The 23,554-nt window shown below is 57.7% G+C and overlaps 1 protein-coding gene across 1 annotated transcript; it reads right to left on the bottom strand.

Annotated features, from left to right (window-relative positions):
• Nucleotides 1-1,326: 1,326 nt before the first annotated feature.
• On the bottom strand, nucleotides 1,327-22,389 carry IGFBP5 (insulin like growth factor binding protein 5). The gene is made up of 4 exons (XM_019554229.1): nucleotides 22,035-22,389; nucleotides 5,668-5,894; nucleotides 5,270-5,389; nucleotides 1,327-4,697 (listed from the first exon to the last, which is right to left on the bottom strand). Exons 1-4 carry the CDS (start codon nucleotides 22,363-22,365, stop codon nucleotides 4,566-4,568), a joined length of 810 nt encoding a protein of 269 aa, XP_019409774.1. The 5' UTR covers nucleotides 22,366-22,389; the 3' UTR covers nucleotides 1,327-4,565.
• Between the last annotated feature and the right edge of the window lie 1,165 nt (nucleotides 22,390-23,554).

The raw sequence follows: 23,554 nt of genomic DNA, 5'->3' as shown, positions 1-23,554 counted from the left end.
AAGTACAAAACGCTAAAATAGAGCAGTACGCTCCTCTTCCATGGTCTGTTTTTCACAAACTTGTTTTTTTTTTTAAATGTTTTTTTTCTTTCTCCACCAGTAAGATTATGAATATTTCTCATTTACTGAAAAAAAAAAAAAAAAAGAAATCAGAGCTACTGTATGTATGTAAAGTTATAAAGAGCTACCGTAAAATTGTGTAGTGAGTATTGCTTAAAGATAAAACCAGGCAGGAACCTCCAAATCCGGTGTGTTAACAACTGTGCTATAATGGGCTATAACAGTATGGTGGAAGGACGGTACCCGGGCGGTGGCGGGGCAGGTGGGGGTCAGCGCAGTGCATCACATGGTGAGCCGAGCTGCTGTTACCAGGACAGCTGTCTGGAATCGAGGTGAATTGTCGAGGGTTTAAATATATGCATGCCGTTGAGGAAAAACACCAAAGAGAGAGGCGGGGCAAGACAGAGGAGGAGGAGAAATAGTGCAAAACGCTCTTGTACTAGTGGTTTTTATAAAAAAAAAAAAAAAAAAAAATAAAATAAAAAAAATAAAATAAAATCAGAGTGTCCACTGCAGCACAGACAAGGAATAACCCAGCGGGTGAGGAGCTGTTTGCACCCCCTGCTCCCGATGCATCCGAACCCCAGGGAGCCCTTCCTTGGGGCTGCCTCCTGCCCGGCTGCTCTTTGGCTAGCACAGTGGTCGAAGGAGAAGGAAAGGCAGGCACCGGCGGCCGCAGTCACCGCTTTCCTCATGCAAGACCCCTGATGGCGCACAGGACGCCTTCCTCGAGGAGGCAGATGAGACCGAGGGGAGTTGTGATCCCTCCTATAGCAAACCGGAGGGCAGAGGACCAGCAGGAAGGACCCTGCTGAGGCTGCTCGAACGCAGGGAGCGACGTGGGAAGCGCGCCCAGCAAAAGCCAGGCCTGGAAGGGTCTTCCTTCAGCCCTACAGCTGCGTGCACAGGTCCACCGGCTCTCCTGGGGTCTCAGCCCGCTCTCAGCCCCCTGCAGCCCCACAGCCCACCCCGCTCCCCGGGCACGCACCGGGAGCTCGGCACGACAGGTCATTCGAGCCTTCCCAGGTCTGAAAAGCAGCAGGGTGTTTTCAATGGGCCAAAGCTGCCCCGGGCAGCACCACACGAACAGATGGGCTTTGCAGCCCGAGCCACAGGGCACGGGATCTCGTGGGCTGATTTCAGAGGGGGAGAAGACTCCTAACGGGCTAGAAGGTGGCGGCCACCTCTTAAAGAGCGCTGGTTACCTGGGGACACACCTGCATGCGCCCACGTGCGCGCACATTGGTGCGGGGGTGGTTTCTCTCGGCTATTGCCTGCGTTTTCTGGTCTAGGGACCAGCCTCCATTTCCACTTCCTATTGCCCGTCAGTCAGAGGGACGCGTCCTGCTCTCTGCCCCTTGCAAGAGTCTACCCCATAGAGGCAGGGGTCAGGATCAGGGCTTGACCCAGAGCCTGGGGGTCAAGCCCAGCCACAAACTGGCCCCAGAAGTGCATCCCGGAGCGGTCTCGGGACAAAAGCTACAGGGTCCCAGCACAGCTGGGAGTCACACCGCTGCCCTCCCCTGACCACAGCCACAGCCCGACCCCATGCCAGACCAGGCATGCCCCTCCCCATGCAGCCAAAGGCTTTCAAGTTTCGAGAAATAAAATAAAATTTAAAAAAAGATAGATAGATAGATAGACAGATAGATAGATAGATAGATAGACAGAGAAAAGAACGAGAGAGAGAGGGGAAAGGGAGGCGTCTTGGATGAGGGGGGTACTGGCCATAGGCAGGCGAGAGCAGTCTTCTGAGGACAGCCGGAGGAAGAGAGAAGGGAAGGCCTACCCATGGGATGCCGTCATGCCTGCGGCACGGCCCTCTCTCAAGGAGGGGCTTCCTCTTTGCCCCACTACTCAAACCCTTTCCAAGCCACCCACCCTTTCTCCCACCACTGCCAAGCTGGGGCATCCCCGATCCCCTCCAATGCCCTCCGTCACCACCCAAAAACTCCTGCTCTGACCCCAGAGATGCCTGCAGTAACGCACACAGGGAAAGTGGCACCGAGTGAGACTGGATCTGCACAGCCCCGCACCTTGTAGGGGGGGAGAGGCGGACGCTGAGCTAGGCCCTGGCTTTGTACATGGTGACCAGCCTCTCTGGGGTGCAGTGGTTTAGGCACCTTGCTGGATCCAACCCAGTGGATGTGACAGCCAGGAGTGAGACCCTCAGGAAATCCCCATCCCTGGTGATGGAGATGGGCTGCAGGGGGGGTGTTCCTGCCATTTTTCTCCTCTCTGCTATTCACACGGCTTGGTCCTGATCCCAGTGACACTAAGGACCCTTCACACAAGTGCAGCAGCAAAGAGGGGTCTTTGCAGGTGTAGAAAAAGCTCCCCCCGAGCATCCCCCCCAATTCAGGGAACCCCCAAGGCCACTGTGCAATACGCCCAGCCGGCGAGCATGGCGCACAAGGGTTTTTTGCAGAGGATGAGGCAGAGCAGCCCAGAGCCTCCTCTACCGGTCTGCTGGAGGCCTGGCAGGGCAGGACCCTCCGTAGCACCGGGGAACAAGGAGCATGTTTCAAAGCCTCCTCAATCCTTCTGCCCCAAGCCCGGAGAACGAGGCCTTTTGAGGCCACCGGGCAGCCCCGTTTCACACCCGGGACTCGCCAGGCAGCCCACTCCTCCGCTCCCCTACACCCAACCTCCCATGCCAATGCAATCCAGAGTGAAACCAGAACCGAAGCTGCCTCCTAGGTCCAGGGTGAGAGGGAGACAGAGCTGGACCAGCGTCCCTTTAGCGCAAAGCTATTGTCCCTCCCGGAGGCTCGCCGGTTCCCTTTGACCTGCGCTCGCGGTGGGCATCCTTCTTCCCAGGTGTGCTCTCCCAGGTGTCTCAAGTCAGCATGTTGTCTGGCCGTGCTCCCGGCCTGCTGCCCCACACGTCTTGACGCACAGCGCTCCCCATCTGGGAGGGAACGGCCGCTGTTTCGTGTGCACGTGCGTGTCTGCATGCGCAGACGTCTAGCAACAGGGAGAGGCTTCTTAATCACTAGTAGGTCTCCAAAGCAAGGATGAAGCCCATTGCTCCTTTCCCTGGAGGGCTGTTTTATTTCCTGCAGGGTCTCTGTAGAAGCAAACCTAGCCAAGACCCTTGTCATGGTGAAATAAGAGAAGAAACGGTCTCAAACTCAAGAAGAAAAGTAGAGTCCCAAGGACGTCGCGGTCTAAGCCTGGCGAAGCAGCTTGAGTCCATTTACATGCCCTGAGGCCTCCCGGTTTGCTCTGGTTGGACTTGGGGGCCTCTGACTGTATGGAGCGAATGGAAACCATCTGCAGGAGCCTTGAAAGGGGTGTTTGAACACTGGACTAGGGGAAAAAAATAGATATGGGCTTGCACGTATCTGTGTGCGCATGGGTGTGTAGCATTCACCAGCCTCGAAACGGCATCTTGGCCTGGGGCAAACACATATTTGGATGGGCAATTAAAAATGTCATTAGTTTCTCTCCATCACCGTCTTCATCTTCATCATCGTCGTGACACATATGGTGCCAGGGGGGCCAAGGAATGCCCCAATCCCACAACCCCTTAAGTAATGCACGGGCTTGAACATTCGCGGTCGACTTGCAAGGGATGTTTGTCTGCGACAAGCCCAGGAGATGGTTCGAGGGAACGGCTCTGCACTTGAAGTTGAAGGCGCCACCATTCAGGACAGGGGCTGCTTTTGCAAGGAGGCGACAGACCACAGACGTCCCCACGCTGATGGAGAACAGCTCAACAGAGTCACACGTGCCAGGAAACGAGATCTCCTGCTGAAGGGACACCACCCCTTTCCCCCGAGGGGCTGGAAAGGCGGGGTTGTTTTTCCGAAAGTCTACCAATACATTTGGTTGGCATCTGCGCCGTTGACCCGCTCTCTCGCATAAGGCAAACCATTAAAAAAAGGTATATAAAAGGCTATCTACGAACCCCCAGCAATCTGCATATATCTATGGCTATAGATATATCGATAGAGAGGAGGATAAAAATCAAAGCCACTCAAGTCCTAGCAGAGGAGAGGGGAAGGGGAAAATCGGACATGGAAGAAGGGACTCGAGTGGCAGGAGCGGGCGTGTTGCTCATGGCAGGGCTCCTCTGTCTTCTCCAGAGACCGCAGGGGAAGCGGCTCGCTAATCCGGGGCAAAAAGTAAAAAATAAAAAACGAAGGAATAGTAAAAATCAAAGCAAGCCACGAGAGCAAAACACCAACTCAAGTGCTTTCGAGCAATTCCTACAGGTTCGTGCTGGCTCCGCTCCTTGGCGGGGAGCAGGGAGCCGTGGCCGGGGGAGTCGCGGGGAGCAGGGATGAGGCACGGAGGAAGCCACTGGCTCGTCTTTCTGCTCCTCCTTTCCTGTCCTCTGTCAGTCTGTGTCGTCGCGGTGGCCGAGGTCGAGGACGGACTGTCGATTCCAAGGTTCTCAGGTTCTTCAGCTTGTTTCTTTTTATTTAAAAATGAGATGAAAGGAGTCCGAGTCCGGGGCGCGGGGAGGCACGGGGGTCGGGGAGGTCTCAGCAGGGGGTTCACTCGGTGTTGCTGCTGTCGAAGTGGTGGCACTGGAGGTCTCCGGACACGTACCCGCTCCCTGGCAGCTTCAGGCCGTACTTGTCCACGCACCAGCACAGTCCGCGCTTCCGACCTCGGGACGGCTTGCACTGCGGAGAGACGCGGGGAGACGTCAGAGAAAGGCTGTCAAGCTTGCGGACCACGGGCACTGATACCCGAAAGCTTGCAAAGAAGAATTTTCCCGACTATTTGAGTGGGTCTAATCAAAAATAGCAGATCTACCCAAAGGACCTTGCCTGCCTCGATTCGCCGTGCGTTTCCACAGCTGAATGAAGTGAGAGCAGACGGCAATGAGGAATAGGCTAGCGGGGACTTGCTTGAGGGCGGCCTGGACTGCAGCCGGGGAGCTAAGGGGCGGCTAACAGAGATGGACAAAGAGTTGCAGAGTGGGGCTGTGCGGGCAAAGCTCTTAGTTTCCCAGCTAGAAAATGGAGGAAAACAATCCTTCCTGTCTCTGACATTTTGATTATCTCAGGCACCGCTGCGCTGGACAACAGGCGCAGTATTGCCATGATTTTCCACGGGCTGCTGCCCGAAGGGGGCTGGGAGCCGCTCTCGATCCCGGCTCTAGCAGATTTGTGCCCCCTGCTAGGACACTGCTGAGATAGAGGGGGTCATCCCCCCTGAAGCAGACCGCACTGGCTTCCAGTGAAGACGCTACCTGTTTCCTCTTGTAGAAACCCTTCCTGTCGCAGTTGGGAAGGTGCACGGCCCTGGGGATCATCCGCTGGCTAGTTTTGAGCTCCTGCAGCGACGCCTCCATTTGTCTGCGGCAAGGACCCTGCCGAGAGGTGACAACCAGGGTGAGCCCCACCGTCCTGACCCGACCGGCCTGAAGACACCCCGTCCCATCCGGGGTCGCCCGGGAGGGGTGAATCCCTCCGGGCTGAGGCTGGGACACAGCTCTGTGCTTTCCAGCTTGCTCTTCCCACCAAGTAGACCAGACGCCTGAGCAGCCCAAGCCTCCTCTGGTGGTGCAGGGAAAATGGGAGAGGGGAAAGGAAAGGAAGAACGAAGGGGAAGGCGGCGTGCAGGGGAAAGGGCCCATGCAAGACTCACCAGCTCGAACTCTGGCCTCAGCTCTGGGGCAGCGACCCGGGGGTGCGCCGTGTTCTCCGCCGCGCCGACGAACTTGCTCGAAGTCAACTTCTTCCTGCGGTCCTTCTTCAGGGCCTCGGCCTTCTGCTCGGAGAGGCGCGGGTGCTTGGGCCTGTATCCCTTGGGCGCGTAGGTCTCCTCCGTCATCTCCGAGGTGGTCGGCTCCTCATGCTCTCGGGACTCCTTCTCTGGAGGGAGAAAGGCAGGGTGCGGCGTGAGCAGGCGGGGCCTTGTCGACCCACCGCTTGCCAGCTTGACGCACCCCACTTCGCTTCGTAAGGCCACATACGACTGTGTTTCCCTTCCTAGAAAGGTCAGCCCCTGTTCTCATCACTTGGAGCATCCACTCAGGGCTCCAACGAGAGCGAACCTCTCCGGACGCTGCATTGCATGCTGCAGATATAGGCCACCCCCAATTAGTACGGTGGAAAAACATGCGTGGTCTCTGTACCCACGGGCTCTGTGGCGTGCAAGGATATTTTATTTGCCGCAGAGCAGCGGAGTTACCCATAGGTCCTACCCGCCGAAGGGCATTTGGGGTTGACCCTAATGTAAACGGGCAATGGCCGTTCAGGTTGGGGCATCGGCCATGCGAGCCTCCACACCGCTAGGCTGAGCGGCTACCTGGTCTCAGGACAGGCCTTTGCCCTTCCATGAGGATGAAGGAGTTCGGCAGAGATGGCCAGCTCCTATCAGTGAGCCGAGCACCACGGCTCAACTACCGGAGGATGGCTGTCTTTTTAAGACCTCCTGGGTAGCACGGTTGACGCCGAGCGGGGTTGAGCCCCCGCTCGGAGGCGGCTGCACGTCTGCGGTGGCTGCATGCTCCCCGCGCAGGGGATCTACGTCCTCCGCAGCGCCGCGGCATCCGACGCTATCCAAATTCCTACCTCGGAGCACCGACATTTATGGCTCTGAGCACTAACGAACTCCCCTTGCCGGGAACAGAGGCAGCGCTAAGTCAGCTGCCGCTTTACCCATTGTAGTTGCCCCTAAATATATCGGGAGGCCTTCTGGATGCCGTGATCCCTCGGCCGGTATGGTTTTAGCAGATGGGATGTCGTCAAGTCTCCTGAGCGGTTATATATAGGAGCAAGTTGGTGACAGCCTATACTTAGCTGACTTGTGACCTTTCATGCAGCCACCGGAGTAAAAGAGTTATTTTGGGGTCTAAATTCGAATAAAGTTCTAGCCTCCGGAGGACCCCCTGCGATACATTCCCAAAAGGCCAGCGATGATGCTTCGGCGGTGACAGAGAAACCGCCCGGGCACGGGACCTCGGGAAAACGGGGCCCAGGGTAATTCGTGCAGAAAGACAAGGCGTCGGGCCTATCAGGCTGCGCCCGTCATTATCGAAAGGACTGACTGAAAGTGGGCGACCACCCCCCAGCCTGCGCTAAGGTACCGAGAAAGACCCAAGGGCTGTTTCTAGTGTAAGAATTATTTCCTGGTCCTTCTCAAGCCCCCCAAAACCCCCCTCAAGGAAGCTCCCGTGGGTATTTTCACCACCGCACCGAAGCAGGCGCGGCCGGCGTGGAGCCGCGCTGGACGGACGGGCGACCCTGCCGGAGGGCGGCGCACAGGAGGTGAAGAAGTAGTTTGGGTCCACTGTTAGCAGCTGTGGGGGGAGCTGAAGGGGGGGTGTATTTTCTATTGAGGGGCTTTTGCAAGCCCTGGGCTATCGGCACCTGGGCGAGGTGATGGCGGAGCAATCCACGGGCCGACCAGGAGGTGGCACCACGCGCCTTGGGTTTGGCCGAACCCTTGTCCACACATGGCCAACGTGCCCCGGTTTCGGGAAGGCCGGGGGACCTCGGGAGCATCGTCCCGGGCCCAGTTTCCACCACGCGCTGACCCCCAGCAACCCCCAGGAGACCCCAATGTCCTTCACGCACGGTGCTGAGCATCAGTGCCCGTCTGCAGCCCGCCTGCGTCTCGCCAGTCCCAGCGAGAGACTCTCCGATCTCTACGGCGGGGCGCTGGCATCCGGGTTTCCAGCGCTGCCAGGACAGGCGGATGCTGCGTCTCTTCTTACGCACACAAATGTCCTTAGCATCGCGCCCTGCAGGCTCCTATTTCCAAAACCCAAACGAGGGGTGCAGACGCGCCCCTTTAATGAAGACCCTGGCCAGCTATAATACGTTAGGGGCTCTTTGCTGCTCCGACTCGAAGTCCAGGCGGGAAAAGCGGCGCGTACAGCCGAATAACCGTCCTCTTGAGGAAACCAACCCATCTGCCCCGGGTCAGCCCCACACCGCTGTCTCCAGCGGCAGAGAGGAGGGAGGAGGTGCAGCCCCATCAAGGCGCTTGGTCCAGCACCCCGCCGGGGACCAACACCTGACCCCTTCAATGGAAGACGATGTACCCGGTGTCCCAAAAAGAGCATTTCTGCCGAAAACCACGCCCGGAGGAGAGAGGAGCCCGTGGCTCGTTGAACCCAGGTCCCGTCCGTGCCCAGGTCACTCCCGCTCCCGTTGGAAGGACGCGAAGCTCTGCGCCCTTCGAGGCCTACTTTAATTTTTGGGGGGAAACGAGAGAAACAAGTTAGCTGCGGCTACATACCCCTTGTCCTTTCCGAAGGCGGTGCCGGCGGCACGTGGCTGACTCCAGCCGTAGAAATTACAGCAAGTCGAAGCAATTTGGTAGACCTGGAATTTGTCCCCGCACCAAACCCGGAGAGCAGGGAAGCGGCCGGGCCAAGCCCCGCGGCCTCCCGGCGCCACGGAGCGGGTGCAGGGAGAGCCGAAGCCCCGGGAAGGCACCGGGGGCCGGGGTTTGCGTGCGGAGGAGGCTGCTGGAAGTGCCTGGCGGCTGCCCAGCTCCCCGCACTGCTCGTCTTTATCCGCCAGAAAAGTGCCTGCTTTCCCCCCCGTGCCCCCGGAGCTGGGTGTGCAAGCCGGCAGCCCTCGGGGATCAGGGAAGGGGGTCGGTGTGCCGCTGGGGGCCAGATCTGCCTTGCAAGCCACCTCCTGGCACCTGCAGCAAGAGGGCCCTGGCCTCCCCCGTGCAAGGAGCTGACTTTTGCCCCAACTTTCCTTTTTAGTGGGGAAAATAATCCTGGCTGGGATGATGCAGTCGGGGCTGGTCCTGCTTGGAGCGGGGGGTTGGACTCGATGTGACCCCCCGAGGTGCCTTCACACCCTCCTTTTCTACGAGTCTATGAAAAGCAAGCCGCAATGAGACCCCGATGGGCACATCGGGAAATGAGACCTTGGCCATCAGCGGCCCCCAGGAGATTTGCAGCTAAACTTTCTGAGCCTTTTCCCCGTGGAGATACTAGGTGGGATCCAGGGCATGAGCGTGCTGCTCCGCGCATTTGCTCCCGGCGAGCAGAGCAGGAGCCCCCAGGCACCGGGTGGATCTGCTGCTTGGCAAGACACCGGACCAGCCCTGCTCCGGGCGCCCGGCCAGGGACAGCCGGATCCCAGCGTTCGTTCCCGCCGCCAGCCTCGACGGCTGCAAGGAAAACCTCCCCTACGTGACTCGGTGTTCGCCACGCGGGGCTGCAGCTGGGATCCTGGCAGGAGGACTCCTGGAGAGCCGCTCCGCAGCCCCCGACGCGAGCCCACTGCTAGCGGGCGCCCGGGTCCTCCACGCCCTCCCCTGTCTGCTCTGCTGCTCTGCTTTCTGCTCCCTGCCCAGGTCCCTTCCAGAAGTTAGAGCCACCACAGAGTTGCTCTGAAATACGCCTTGTTTCCCCTCCTCTCCTGCAGGCCTTGTGAAGCAGATACCCCTGGTGTAGTGCACCCCGGCTTGCCCCGTACACCGGGGTGCCCCAGCTGGGGTAGCTGTTCTGCTCGGGGGCTAATATCAGCTATCATAAAGGAAAGGAAGAAATAGCTGAGAATCAGGCCCAAATTCTGGTGTTGGAGACAGGTGCCGCTGCAAACGGCCTGTTTCCCTCCCTGAGAATAAGCCAGCCCTCCTCTTTTCTTCCTCGCTTAAGTTACGCTGCAAGCTCCCTGACCGCTCGGGTGCAAAGGAGGCCCGTAGCACGCGCGTGTGCGTGGGGGGCTGTCGCGGGGCAGAGGGTGAGCCCTGTCCGAATCGCTCAGAGGCTCCTACAGATTGGGCTGGATTTTGGGGAGTCTCTCTGGCTGCTGATTGGAGGCCGTGGAAGAGGGGCTGCAAGAATGATGATCGTCTGTCCACAGATTCGCACAACCTAGAAGGCCATTTGCCAGTAAACTGTCAGCGAACACAGTTCCCTCTATTACTGTTGTTAATGTGATGATGATGAGGAGGAGGAGGAGGGTGGGAGAAGCACAACTTGTACCTGGCAGGGAGGGTACAAGTTCAGTGCCCCGCATTACCTAGCACTGAAATGCAACCACTTCTGGGGAGGAGCGCTGCACCTGATCAGCCCCTTGCTTGTGCAAGCTCCCAAGGGAAGGGATCCAGCGCGTGCGCTGGATTTTAAGGGACCTGGGTAAATGGTCCTAGTTGCTCAAAATGATCCCAAGCCCCTTTCCACTCTGGCTCTGCGTCTCCCCAGCCCAAAGACGCACGCTTCGCCCCTCCTGCCTCACTCACCCACGATAAATACTGGCTATCACCCTGTCCCGTGGCACTAAGAAGATGCCAGCACCTCCTCGCGGGATGAAGGCAAGCACCAGCCTCCCCCATCCCCCGCTCATCTCCACAGTGCCCACTGGTTGCCCGCTTTGCCGGACGCGGGGCTGAGCCCCAGCCATGCACACACCCAGGCACAACCGCGCAGAGCTGGGCCTGCACCCCCTCCACTCAGCCCCACGACACACAATCCCCCCTCTGTGACTAGCTCCTCAATCCCCTCTCCCCAGCTCCCCAACCTGCACGGTGAGGTTGCTCCTCGTTGCAAATCCCATCCCTGCCCTCCGAGACCGGCTGTTGCACAAGCACCACGTCCTGGCTGCTTTGCTAGGGACATTCAGCTCTGCGGGGGGGACCTAATTCTTATTTCTCCCTTTCCAAAATCTCCTTTGCCTGCTAAGGGCTTTCTCTGCCCACTAACCCCGGGCGGGAGTCGACCCCATCACCCCAAGGAGCAAATCTCAGTCACCGATTGCTATGTCCAAGCTACTCCCCTGCAGGCGAGCGCAGAAATGCACAGCAGAGTCGCTCCTTCCTTTTGCCTTCCAGTTGCGTGTAAGCACGTGGCTCGAGCGAGCTCGGGAGCCTACGCGGGGATCAGCCCGGACAGCCAAGAAAACTTTTCACTTCAAGATAGCAGGTCTGGACGAGGAAGGGCTCGTTATGGAAACCCTGCCAGGCAGGAGAGGCCCCCCACGCAGAAGCAATGGGAGCGAATGACCCCGCTCGTCACGGAGCTGGGAGGGGGAAGAAGCCAGGCGGACCGAGCGGGGATGCAGGAGGACCAGGCCTCACGCGGCGAGCACGCGGTCCCCGCTCAGGACCTACGCCCCAACGATGTCACCCAGTGATCTCAGCCCCGCTGCGTCCGCTCAGCGCCGTTTGGCACGGACGAGAGCCGGAGCGGCCAGGGACGGCTGTCCGAGATCTTCCCCTTCCCGGCGACGGCCCAAGGGGCGCGCTGGGGCTCCGGTCCTCGGGCCTGAGCCTCACCCCAGCCCAGCCACGAGCTACAGGCCACCTTTCGTGGGGCGAGGAGGGGTAAGGATCCAACCCAGCTGAACTCGGAGGAGACGCGCGCGCCGACGGCAGAGGCTGGGCACTTCGGGAGCCCGCGGAGCAAGCGCCTGCACCGCGTGAAACAGCACGGGCACTCGCTACGGGGCAGGCACCCGAGGAAAACTAGGGCCGGCCGGCCGGCCGGCTGCAGTGCGAGCACTTAGAGGCTGGACGCCCTCGCGTCCCTTTCTCCCCACGCTGCTAGGACTGCGCCGGGGGCGCTCGGGCCACCGCCACCTGCTTGGGAGAAGGAGGGTGGTCAAGTGGAGGACGCTCACAGCAGACCCCGGGGCGGACAGGGCCGAGCTGCAAGCCGACGGCTGCGTCAGGTTCGGCTAAGCGTAGGGTCACAGCGCGGGTGCCGCGCTCAAGTCACATCCCACGCGTGGGACGATCGCCCACGCCTTCTCCCTCTCCAAACCTGACCGGGCTGGTGCACGAGAGGCTCCGGACCTGCATCCTGGGAACCCGGCGGGCAGGAAACAACCTGCGGAGGCTTTTCTCTGCAAAACCGGACACGAAAGGGCCACGTTTCCTGGGAAGATTTGCCCAAAATAGCTCGTCTGGAAGTGTCCCCTCAGCAGATCCGCAGGGGAGAGGGTCCTGCCGCGCGAGCCGCCAGGGGCGAAGCACGGGAAGGTGCTCTCTTGCCGATACGAGCAGGCGCATGCGGGACGGGTTTGAGATGCAGACCGTCCCCCCGATGACCCTGGGGCGCCCGTGCTGAGCTGCGGAGGGAAGAAGTTTACTTTAGCATCCAGGGCAATGAGTTCATTTGGACTCCAGGGGTTGCACGTGCAGGTCCTGTCTCTTATCTGTGTGCACAGACGACCGGAGCGTGAGGTTAGCACTGCTTTTTTGCAATTTGGAGGAGGTAAACAGGTCCCCTCTATACAGTTTTGCTGCATGCAGCGCTCTCCTGGCAGGGAGAGAGTCCAGTAACGCTCTGATTTGACCACATATATGTATTGTGAAGGTGGCTAATAACTTCGTAGGCGCTGCTGAGTCCTATGTGCAGTGTTGCGGCGCTGGACACCCAACGCTCCTAGCAGAGCCGACAGAACAAATTGCATCTTGAGGGCTTCCTCCAAGGCGTCTGCTCCCTGCCTACAGCAATACTAAATCCAGCACCGTTCCACTGATTTCCACCCATAATTTTGTTGCCCTGGTCGGAGGCTGGAGATCTCAGCAGCATGAAGCTGGTAGGCCCGTCCCCCGCTTCTACAAAGATGCCCTACGAAAAGAAGGAGAAATGGACGTTTTCCTCAGGAAGTCAAGGATAGCAAGGAGGGAGGCAGGGGGCAAAAAAAGAAGGGAAAGAGGCCAATGGCTTGATTGACGGCTCTTCTGCAATCAAAGGTGATGGAAACGTTGGAGAGGAACCCGCGGGAACCCGAAGTGCTGCTTTCTCCTCCTGGCCGGGCGACAAGCAAAATCCGAACATTTTTTTCAACGAGCAAACCCTTCTCCTCCTTTCCTGGAGCTATCGCTGGGAAATACCCTCCCTGAACAGCGGCAAGAGCTCCCCGGCAGGGTTGCAGCTGCATCGCTCTCCAAAGGGGCGGCAGATCGGAACAAGACCCGAAGCAAACCTCGAACATTTCACACCGCCGGGGTCCGAGCGCCTTGCTCCGCGCCCGGTGCCAGGTGACTCAGCCGCAGGGAGGAGATGCCAGCTTAGGACGGTCGGTAACTTGGCTCTTCCCGGCCCCACAGAGCCGTTCCCAAAGTTCACTTGGAGCGCGATGCAGTTTTGCTCCAGATGGCGAGAAGCGCGCACGTGGGTTTGACTGGATTACAGTGCCGTTAGGACATAAATCAGACTCTGAATAAATAAAGCCCATTCACAACAAGGAATAACCAGAACACGCCCTGGTGCTGCGGGAAGGGAGAGATCGTTACCAAAAAATAAATACAAATAAAAGTAGGCAGGGGTAATCTTTCTAAGCCATAACGACGCCAGAAGCAATTCTGGACTCTTCTGGGCTATTGCAAGGGACTTTGGCAGTATTTTCTCCAGCGGAGATGTGCAAAGGAAGGACACAACTTTGCTTGGAGAGATGCTGTTTGTTGGGGCGGACCCGGGCGAGAGCAATCCCAGCCGAGAGGCTAAACGTTTGGTTCAAGAGGTGGCCGCAAAAGTTTAGAGTAAAGACTAAAGTTCAGAACTGATTAGAGAGTTTGGAAAAATAAAGTTTAGGGGCAGGTCATTTTGCCTCCAGGACACTGGTTTGGATCCAAGTCACCTAATGAGTGACCGGCACCTCCTCCTGCAGCATGGCCCCGGGGAGCTGGCTCTGTGCTCGCCCACGGCCACCGCCACCACCCCGGTTCAACACCACCTCTCCCAGCACCTCGGCGGCCTCTCCTCCTTCGCCGGACCCGTCGCAGGTGTCTCGGGGAGTCTCCTGGGGCTGCAGAGGTCACTCAAGTGGATGCCGACCCACCTGGGTGGATGGAGACCCTCCGGCAGATAAATGGAAAGGAGAAAATCCGCCCTGTCGATTTGCCCTTTCACCCTACAAAGACCCGCATCAAAAACCGTTTTAACCTGACACCTGTATGTATTAAACCATTAGAAATGCAGGGACTGACCTGCCTTCTCCCCAAAATTTCCTTCTTACCCTTTCGCGTCTCCTCCAGCTCAGAAAACGAAAACCGGCCGACCTGTTTCCCATTTGCTTCCAGTCATTTTCTACTCAGCCCCCACCCCGGCCGGGAGCTCATACTGTGACCGTGATGGTTCGAGTTATTGGAGCAGCAGCAAGACAACTGTTGGTTTAAAAAATAGATTCAATCTGAATTTTAAAAAACCCAAACAACAGATGGAAACGTTTCTACGGGGTTTCTACTAATAATGCTACAGCTGTTGCCCAATCCAACTTTGGCGCGACCACCGTAAATACCCACTGCTGAGCTATCACGACCAGCAGAGCTAAAAGAAGCGAGCAAACCGGACCCAGGAGACCGGGTGCACCCTCATCTGCTGTTGCACGCACTTGCAATGGAGACTACTCCAGCCCTCGAGGTACTTGAAGAAGTCACCGGGCCTTATGGTCTGAGCGCCGCATCTCGTGGGAGCAGGATCGACCGGATCCGCCGTCAGCCCCGTCTGGTTCCTGCCCCATGTGTGAAGTGAAAGGAGGAGTTCGACGGCGCCGGTCACAGGTGAGATGGGGGCGTGGGAAGAAAGGGCAAGGCGCCGGGTGGTTATTCAGAGCACGGAGACCCTGAAAAGTATGAGCAATCTGGGCTAAAGGGGATGGGAAAAGCTGTCCTCAATTCCACCTGCTAAACAGCTCTCGAAATGCCCCCCGGCCCCGAGGAAACGAGAGAGATTCAAGTTTTGCAGCAATGGAAAATAACCCGTGAAGAGGAAAGCATGCCGTCGCCCGTCTTTGTGACTTGGGGTCCCGTCGCTTGTTCCTCGCCGGGTTCCCTGGATCCGGAGGACTCGCGCGGCGTCTCCTTGCAAGGTGTCGGGGTCACAAGGGAGTAATGCTTGAGACGCCCCTTGAACTCCTAAGGGGAGCAGGAGCGCGAGGGCCGTGCTAAGCAGCACTGCTGGACCCTATCCTGTGGGCCCTTGGCCCGTGGCGCTCACACCGGCTTCAGTAAGGGTCAGGCACATCTCAGGAAGGGACGTGAATCCCCAGTTGCATTTATAACTCACTCCCAGCCACGGGTGGGCTACGTTTTCCATCAAGGCCCATAACATACTGGTTAAAGGCAATATGCGCGCTCATTTGCACGTGCAAAATCCTAACTAGACACAAGGGCTTTGCATGAACAAAGCAGAGTCTTTGATGGGGTGACACTAGGCCTATAGGTGCAGGTGAGGCTCAAAGCTGCCCGTCTACGCCAGGCCGAGTCAGGAGCCCACGCCGATAGAAACGCAAAAGGACAAGGCATCCCAGAGTCGATCTCTTGAATTTGACCGGGAAGGACCTCTTGTACCTCCTGGAGAAAGATGCCAGTTCAGTCTCCATCAAATTCACTTCAACGGTATTGCAAACCACACAGACATCTGGCAGCCGGGACACCGAGTCACCCAGGACTGGCGAGTCCTCTCTGCCTCATTTCCCTCACTCCAGCCATCCCCAAATCTTGCTGCCCAGCAGCTCCCAGATCTATTTATTCTTCTCTCTTCTCAGTGTCTCATCCAGGCATTCATCATATCCTGTGCTGATGGTCACATCCTCCTTTTCCCTGGTGTCCCTAGCACCCATCAGCGTATCTGAAAGGCATCTGATGAGCTCAATCTCTGGGCTCAGCCTGCTTCTCCCATTGTCTCCCATCCTTCAAACCCTGCCCGGCTTCCCTGAGAGCCAGTTCACGCTTCCTGTCTACCTTTCCGGGGCAGTGAGCAGCTCTGCCCTTCCTTATTTACCCGGTCTTGCCTCTGGTAGCATCACGCTCCATCTTCTGCTGCACTACGGAGACCAGAAGATGAAACATCTGGCTGCCTCTCCCACAGCTGGCTTTCTGGCGTGGTTGGTCCCACGCCTCCTACTCCCTGAATGAGCCTCGTGAAGATACCCACTTCCACGAAACCACCGAGTAGGCACAAATACCTGCAAGGCACTGGCGTTTCAATGCATAGAAAAATTGCAAATGATTTCAAAGCCAACAAGCTGCGTGCGCTGCTGGACAGGGCCCCTGCAAAACCCCGTTGGCCTCATCTGCCCCCTCTCCCATCTGTGGTTAGTAACAGCCACTCACAGTGTCTTATTCTGGAGTGTTTTGGGGCTGACATCTCCGCTCACCATGTTTTGGAAGGGCACACAGCATCCGTCCTAGGCTGCTGGGTGTTCCCATCATTCAAACACGCACTAGCAACGGTAACATGCTCTCTGCATGTATACCTTCATGCACATATGTGAATATGCACCTGTGGATAGGTATGTATATGCATATATTTGCATATGAGTGTAGACTAGCTACACATGTATACATATGCTATATGCACTTGCCTATCCTGATAGGTATGTGCATGCATATATTTGCATATGTGTATAGATTAGCTACACACACACACACACACACACACACACACATACACACACACACATATATACACATATATGTATATGCGCATGCGTATCCTAACAGGCATGTGCATGTATATATTTGCACATGTGTGTACTCTAGCTACACATATATACCTACCTGTATTTGCACATGCATATATCCTTCACACATGCAGGATATCAGCCTGGAGACATGCATGGGTCTCTAGACACAGTGGAGAGTGCTTATGGCATCATGCTATTGTCACAGAGGTGAGAATTCAGGCCCCTGGCTTTATGCCCACGGCTGTTTGCGGTCAACCTCGCTGCTAATGGGCCCCTTGCCATTCAGGCCTGAAGGTCAAAGGTGGCCAGCTGTGATGCTAGTTACATCGTGCTCTTGCATGCCATTGGCTACAGAAACCGGCCAGCCTGAACCCTGCCAGCCTTCCCCTGCAGGTGTATGGTATCCTGATAGCAGTGCTATACGTAGCATCATTATCAGTAATAATAATAATATACGGGCACACACTTGCCCGTGAATAGCAGAGCTCTGCCCTTTTTCCATCTGTTCAGTCTGGTGTTGACCATGACGGGGCTGCCAGGTGCTTTGTGACTCACACAAAAGCATTGAGAAGTCAGGCTGGAAGGGACCGCCAGAGGTCATATCCAGTCCAACCCCCTGCCTGAGGCAGGATCAGTCCTATCCAGACCATCCCGTACAAATCCTTGTCTATCAGAAAGGAGCCTGGCTTCAGAGAAAGTGATCCCCCCCCCACGCCCACGGAGCTGATTCATCACCCTCTCTTCTATCAGGACGGCTATATCCCACAAACACTCGCACTGATGAATGACTTCACTCTCCCGGCTGCCGCGCCTGTGCAACTACTCACATGCGCGGTGATCGTGGTCTTAATCTGGAGCGGTGCCACCTAGTTCACTGGAAGGCATCCACATTTGCCAGGGTGCTGGTGAGATCAAACTGAGTTCAGACCATTTACACGCCGGCACGCACGTTCGCACCATTTACACGTGCGGCCGGGGCCAGTGAACTGACACACGTGCACATGGGCCTGCTCATATAACGTGCATGCACACACAGATGCGCGCACACACACACACACACACACACACACATACGCACACACAGATGCCTTTTCTCTGCTGCTGAACCCTGCTGGTATTAGCCAGGAATTTCTCTTGAATCCAGGACTTTGTAAATTTGCTTCTGCTTTCCAAAACCCAGGCCCCTCCCTTCCTGTTTGAACACCCCCACCCTTCCCCCCATGCCACAAAACCCAGCTTTCCTGCTTGCACCTGATAGATTTCACCATTTTTTTTTTTTTTCCACTTTAGATCAAAAAGAAAAATGGAGTTTTTCCTGTTTCTGCTCCCGGAGCTGCGAGCCTGTTGCTACTAGCTTTCGCTCTGACATCTAAAGGGTTTGAAGTGGTCTCAGCTTCACACAAAGGACTCGGCGCTCAGCGCAGAGCCCCCTCCCGCCCCCCTCGCTCCTTAACCCCCGGACGGCACACGTTTGCATCTGCCGTGTGTACACAGCTCGCCGCTCTCATGCCCCCTGCCCTAACCCTCACCCTCCGGTCTAACCCCAGCTCACCCCGTACAACCGCACACCTGCCCTGCTCCTCTCCCGGTCACTCATTTCCAGCTGCCATGTGTCTGTTAAGCCCGACCCTGTGCTAAACAGGCCGCAGCGAGTATGGGGAAGAGGGAGAAAGGCAAAATCTGTCAAGGGGATGATAAAGGACTCAACCCGCTACGAGCTGCAGGAAATTTTGGCTCTGGCTGGTTTCAGCTGACGCAGCAAAATCCATTTTCTTAAAGCAAGCTGCAACCCCCCCCCCTCCCGGCTCCGGTTATCATTGGCTCGCAGTCACGCAGGGAAACTTGCCAACTGTTTTTTTTTTCCTTTCCGTTCTCGAAAGAAAGAAGGAATGAGAGGAAGAAAAAAAAAATTGGTTCACATTTGTTTTTCCATGAACTTTTTCAAGTCAGGAGACTCGAACCTGGCTCCGGATCTGCGCGCGCTCTCTCTCAATTCGGCCGACGTGAGGGAACGTGACACAAAAAGAGCAAAAAGCAGGCACATTTTTTTAAAAAAAAAGAAAGAGGATGCTGCGTCTAGTTTTACAGGCGTGCGAGTTACACACGTGTGAAGCTATGATGGGCTGGGGTTGCGGCTCTCTCGCTCCGTCCGATGCCACGATACTCGTTGCGGGAAGAGCTCGGCACCGGGGAGATAATGATAAATAACGCCCGGGGCACGGGCAAGCCTGTAGCTGCTTTTTTTGGCAAGCGTCTTGGAAGTCTTTATTCATGCAGCCTGCACAGAGGCTCCGTAGGCCCCCACTATCATTATCCCCACTTTGCAGATAAGCCAACTGAGGCCAAGGGTGAGCAGTGGTCGTGGCCCCTGGTCAAAGAGCTGGCTGACAGCCCAGCCTGCTTCGAATCCCAGCCCGCCCCGCTCTCCATCCCGTGCTGCCTCTCCCCCGTCACGACGAGACAAATACTTCTGCGAAGTGGATTTCGGCAAGAGCGAGAATAAATAAATAGGCAGCTCGATCCATCCCTCTCCACTGTCACTTCATTTATACAGCGCTGGCTTTCTCCGCAGTTCCCAGCGCAGGGCCAATTTTGGTCATCGATAGACCGGAGCCCCAGCCAGCTTCCCTGACACACCGTCCCTGGTTTTCTGGCCAAAAAGTTCAAGTGCAACTTCGTTTTCCTTCCTCGCCAGTTGCCTAGGAACACGCCTATGAAAATACACTTCTGCGCTCCTACTCTCGGCCACTTCAGCGCCAAGAGCGGGGGCTTTTCTTCCCTCCCTCCCCTGCTTGGTCCTGGGTTTTTTTTACGCTCCCGCAGACCCAGACCTCGCCTGGCCGGTTCGCCCCCGCGCTAGCAGCCCACGTCCCGTCCCAAAACACAGGCTGCGACGGTCTGCGCTGGCAAAGCGAGCCCCTGGCCCGACAGGCCGAGCTCGGCCCCTGCAAGGTGAGGCAGGAAGACACGACCCCTCTCCTGCTCTCCGCCGCCGGGCTGGGCGCAAGGGGGAACGGAGCAGCGAGGTGACGAGTGGCTCCCCTCAGCGCACCTGCCGCGGGGCTGGGTTTTGGGGAGGTGGAGAAAGGCCGAGCATCGCTGCCTTGCTGCTGCCAAGGAGAGGCGAAGCCGCGCGGCGGCGGGTGCCCTCTGCCTGCCAGTGGCACCGCTGCTGCGCCAACGTGCCGGACCGGAGCGCGGGATATTTCGCATACTTTCAGGGTGACTGGACGGTCGCACAGTTCCCGGCGTCCAAGACAGGAAATCAGCCCATATCTGAGCGTCATCGCTTCCCAGACCCACTCCACGTTTCCGAACGAGCCGGGAAGGCTCCTTTGCCTTCAAACGACTCCAAAAGCAACCGGACATTTCTCCCCCCGCCACCGCCCCGCTTTTTTTTCCTCCTTCCCAGGCAAATCCAGCGGGGTCTTTATGTCCTGAGACTTAAACGACCCCAGCTGGTGCTTTGCAAAGACGCAGCAGAGAGGGAGGGGGCATCATCGAAGCAGCAGGATTTATGGGGTGTTAGAAAGGAGACGCTGCGACCCGGCAGGTCTCTGCCGCACGGATGCCGGGCGCAGCTTGGCACCGAGCAAACGACGGCTGGGCTGTCGGGGTTTTTTTGCTTTGGCAAGCCGGAGTTTTCTTGCCAGCTCGTTCCCCTTCTCGTGGCGGAAAGGGGCCGGCGGGCCCTACGGGATTCGCAACGTCTCGGGCAGCTGTCACCTGCGAACCTGGGCTTTGCTTTCTTTTACGCGCTCCTCCGGCGTCCGGGCTGGCCCTTCCCCTTGCACCTGCTCCTCTCGGAGCCTGGCCCAGCGAGAGACCGCGACTCCCGTCTTGTGGCCCGGGGTGTAGGGGGTGTAGGGCAGCGGGGGCTCTCGGTTCTGTGGCACTCGCTGCCAGTGGCAGGGACCAGGGGAGGGGGAAGAGGAGGTGGAAAGGAACCAGGGCAGAGGAGCACAGAGCTGGGGAAGGGGAGGGGGTTCGAGCTGGGGGGCTGGGGCACACGGCTCCGGAGGGACCCGGGCTGATTTAGTCAAGAGAGACCGAGGGGGATTGAAGAGCGGCTGTCACCTCCCTGCCGGGGGCTGCAAAGAGGACGGCGCTGGGCTGGTCTCAGTGGGGGCAGACGACAGGACAAGGAGCAATGGGCTCAAGCCGCAGCAAGGAAAACTGAGGTTAGATACTAGGAAAAACTTTCGTACAAGGAGGGTAGTAAAACACTGGAACAAGTTACCCAGAGAGGAGGTGGCGGTGCTGAAGACCCGGGTAGACAAACCCTCGGCTGGGATGATGGAGTTGGGGCTGGTCCTGCTTGGAGCAGGGCTTGGACTCGACGTGACCCCCGAGCTCCCTTCCACCCTCCTTTTCTATGATTCCCTCACACCAGCCAAGGGGGTATCTTAAGAAATGACCCTTCACAGTAAAGGTGCCCAGAATTTGGATTAGACTTCCTAAAGCGGTGCTGCAGTGCCCAGCCTTGGGAGTCTTCAAGGGGAGACTGGAGAGACGCCTTGCAGGGATCATTTGATCTCAGCAGTACTCCTGCCCAGAGCCGGGGGGCCGGACTCGCTATTTTGAGGGCCCTTCCAGCCCTTGGTGTCTGCGACTGCTCCAACACAACTATTTGTCCCTGAACAGTGATTTCTATGATGTCTGTGACCGCTTCCACACATCTATCTGGCCACCAGAAATGATTTCTATGTTGTCTACAGCCACTCCAACACCACTCTTCGACTGTGAAGAGCGGTTGCAATGCTGTCTAGGATGGCTCCAAAGTATTTCAAGGTCCCTTCTCTTCGAGGTCCCTTCCAGCCCTTGATGTGCATGTCTGCTCCAGCACGACTGTTTGGCCACAAACAGTGCTATCAATGCTCTCTATGACTCCAACACAACTTGGCCAAAGACTGGACAGATGCCTTGCAGGGGTCATTTGATCCTAGCAATGTTCCTGCCCGGGTTGGACTCGATCTTTTGAGGTCCCTCCCAGCCCTTGATGTCTACAACTGCTGCAACACAACTAATTCAAGGTCCCTTCCAGCCCTCGATTTCTATGACTGCGGCAACACAACCGTTTGGCCCAGGACCAGACACCTTGCAGGGCTCATTCGATCTCCGCAATAGTCCTGGCCACAGCAGCAGGGTTGGACTCGATGATCTTTCAAGGTCCCTTCCAGCCCTCGATGTCTAGGATTTCTACGACTACTCCAACACAAGGATTTGGCCACGACGAGCGCTATCAGTGCTGTCTTGGCGGCCAAACCGTTGCGCTGCAGCCGTGCCAGAGTGCTACCAGCGCTGTCTAGGATCCCCGCAACCCCAGCGTTTGGCCCCAGGCTGGACAGACCCCTCGTGGGGTCCAGCGATCTCGGCACCGCGCGGGGGGGGGGTTGGACTCGACCGTCTCCCAAGGTCCCTTCCAGCCCTTTTGACGTCCCGCCACGCGAGGATTTGGCCACGGACAGCGCCCCGGGGCTGCCTTCGTGGCCGAATCGTCGTGCGGGACTCCCGCCACCCCCGGGTTCGACTCTGCCACGCGACGCTGTGGCCAGGGAGCGCTGGCAGTGTGTCCGCACGCGAGGCTGGGGCCCCCCGTGCCCGGGGCCGGGCGGTACTCACCGGGCTTGCCCCTGTCCCTGTCCTTGTCGGCCAGGCAGAGGCCGCGGCCGTGCAGCAGCGCGTGCAGCGGCTTGTCCTCGCCGGGGCGCGGCAGGCAACGCAGCCCCTGGGCGCAGCGCTCCGTGTAGACGCCGCAGGGCTGCCCCGCCGGCAGGGCGCACGTCAGGCAGCAGCCGCAGCCCGGCTCCTTCACCAGCTCGCAGCCCGCCGGGTGCGGTGGGCACAGCGACAGCGCCTTGTCGTCGCACGGCTCGCAGTGCACCAGCGAGCCCAGGCCGCGCGTCGTGCCCACGCACGCGCACAGCGCCAGCACCAGCACCCGCCGCAGCATCCCCGCGCGGCACGGCCACGCACACGGGGCGTGGGGCTGGGGGGGGCAGGTCCCCTGCAAAGGGCAGGGCCGGAAAAAGGCTAAATCCGTGCAAAAGGGGGAGTCAGAAGAAAAGGCAAATCCCTTGCAAAGGCTACCTGCTTGCAAAAGGGATGGGAAAGGGCAATTCCCTTGCCAAAGGGAGAGGGAGCAAAAGGCAAATCCCTTGCAAAAGGGGAGTCACAAAAAGAGCGGAGCCTTTGCAAAAGAAAAAAGGAAAAAAAAGGGCAGCTCCCTAGCAAAAGGGCTAGGCAAAAAAGGGAAAATCCCTTGTGAAAGGGATAGCCGCAAAAAAGGCGAAGCCTTTGCAAAAGGGGTAGCTGGAAAAAAGGGCAGATCCCTAGCAAAAGGGAAAGTCAAAAAAGGCAAATTCCTTGCAAAAGGGATAGCCACAAAAAGGACAAGAAAAAAAGAAAAGCAGCCAAATCCCTTGCAAAAAACAAAAACAAGAAAAGAAAAAGGCAAATCCCTTCCCAAGTCTCCTGGGAGTGGGGCGTGCAGAGCAAAGCCTGCTCCCCCCGCGGGCAGGTGGGTCCGGAGAGGTGGGCTGCGGGGCTGGGCCGGGGGCTAGTTTACCTCTCCCCTCCTCTGTCTCTGTGTCTCTGTGTCTCTCTCTTCCAGATTTAAAGTTGCTGGCAGGGAGGAGGTGGGGTGCAAAGTCTGCAGGAGGAGAGTCAAAAAAAAAAAGGTGGGAGGAGAGGGGACAAAAAAAAAAAGCAGAAAGGCTGAAAAAAAAAAGGAGAGAGAGAAAGGAGAGAGAGCGAGAGAAAAATCCACTTTGTAGATCTCCCAACACTTTTCCCCTGGAGAAGTTTCTAAAGAGACTGAACGCAGCAGAACAGGCTGGCTTTTAAATAGCCTGCCCCTGGCCGCCTGCCAGCCCCTCGCTGCAATTTGAGATCCCAGTGACACCTCAGCCTGAAAGGGTGCCAGTAACCAGGGCAATATCGGTGCACGCACAAGGCCTGGGGGTGGGGTGAGCGGCTCCTGACTGCCAGGCTTCAGACCCCCCCGGGGGCAGAAACCAGCCTCAGCAGGCGAGCAGGGGGCGCGGGGCCTGCTCCCCCAGAGGCCGCGATGCCCCCGGGCGGCAGAGCGGGCTCGGCCTCGTGGGCTCCGGAGCCGTGCGTGTGCACGGGGGAGGCAGCAC

This window comes from Crocodylus porosus, unplaced genomic scaffold, assembly GCF_001723895.1.
Source record: "Crocodylus porosus isolate Cpor-Errol unplaced genomic scaffold, CroPor_comp1, whole genome shotgun sequence".
Classification (NCBI taxonomy): Eukaryota; Metazoa; Chordata; order Crocodylia; family Crocodylidae; genus Crocodylus; species Crocodylus porosus.
The sequence above is the reverse complement of the archived record's forward strand: the minus strand, read 5'-3'. Positions and strand labels throughout refer to the sequence as shown.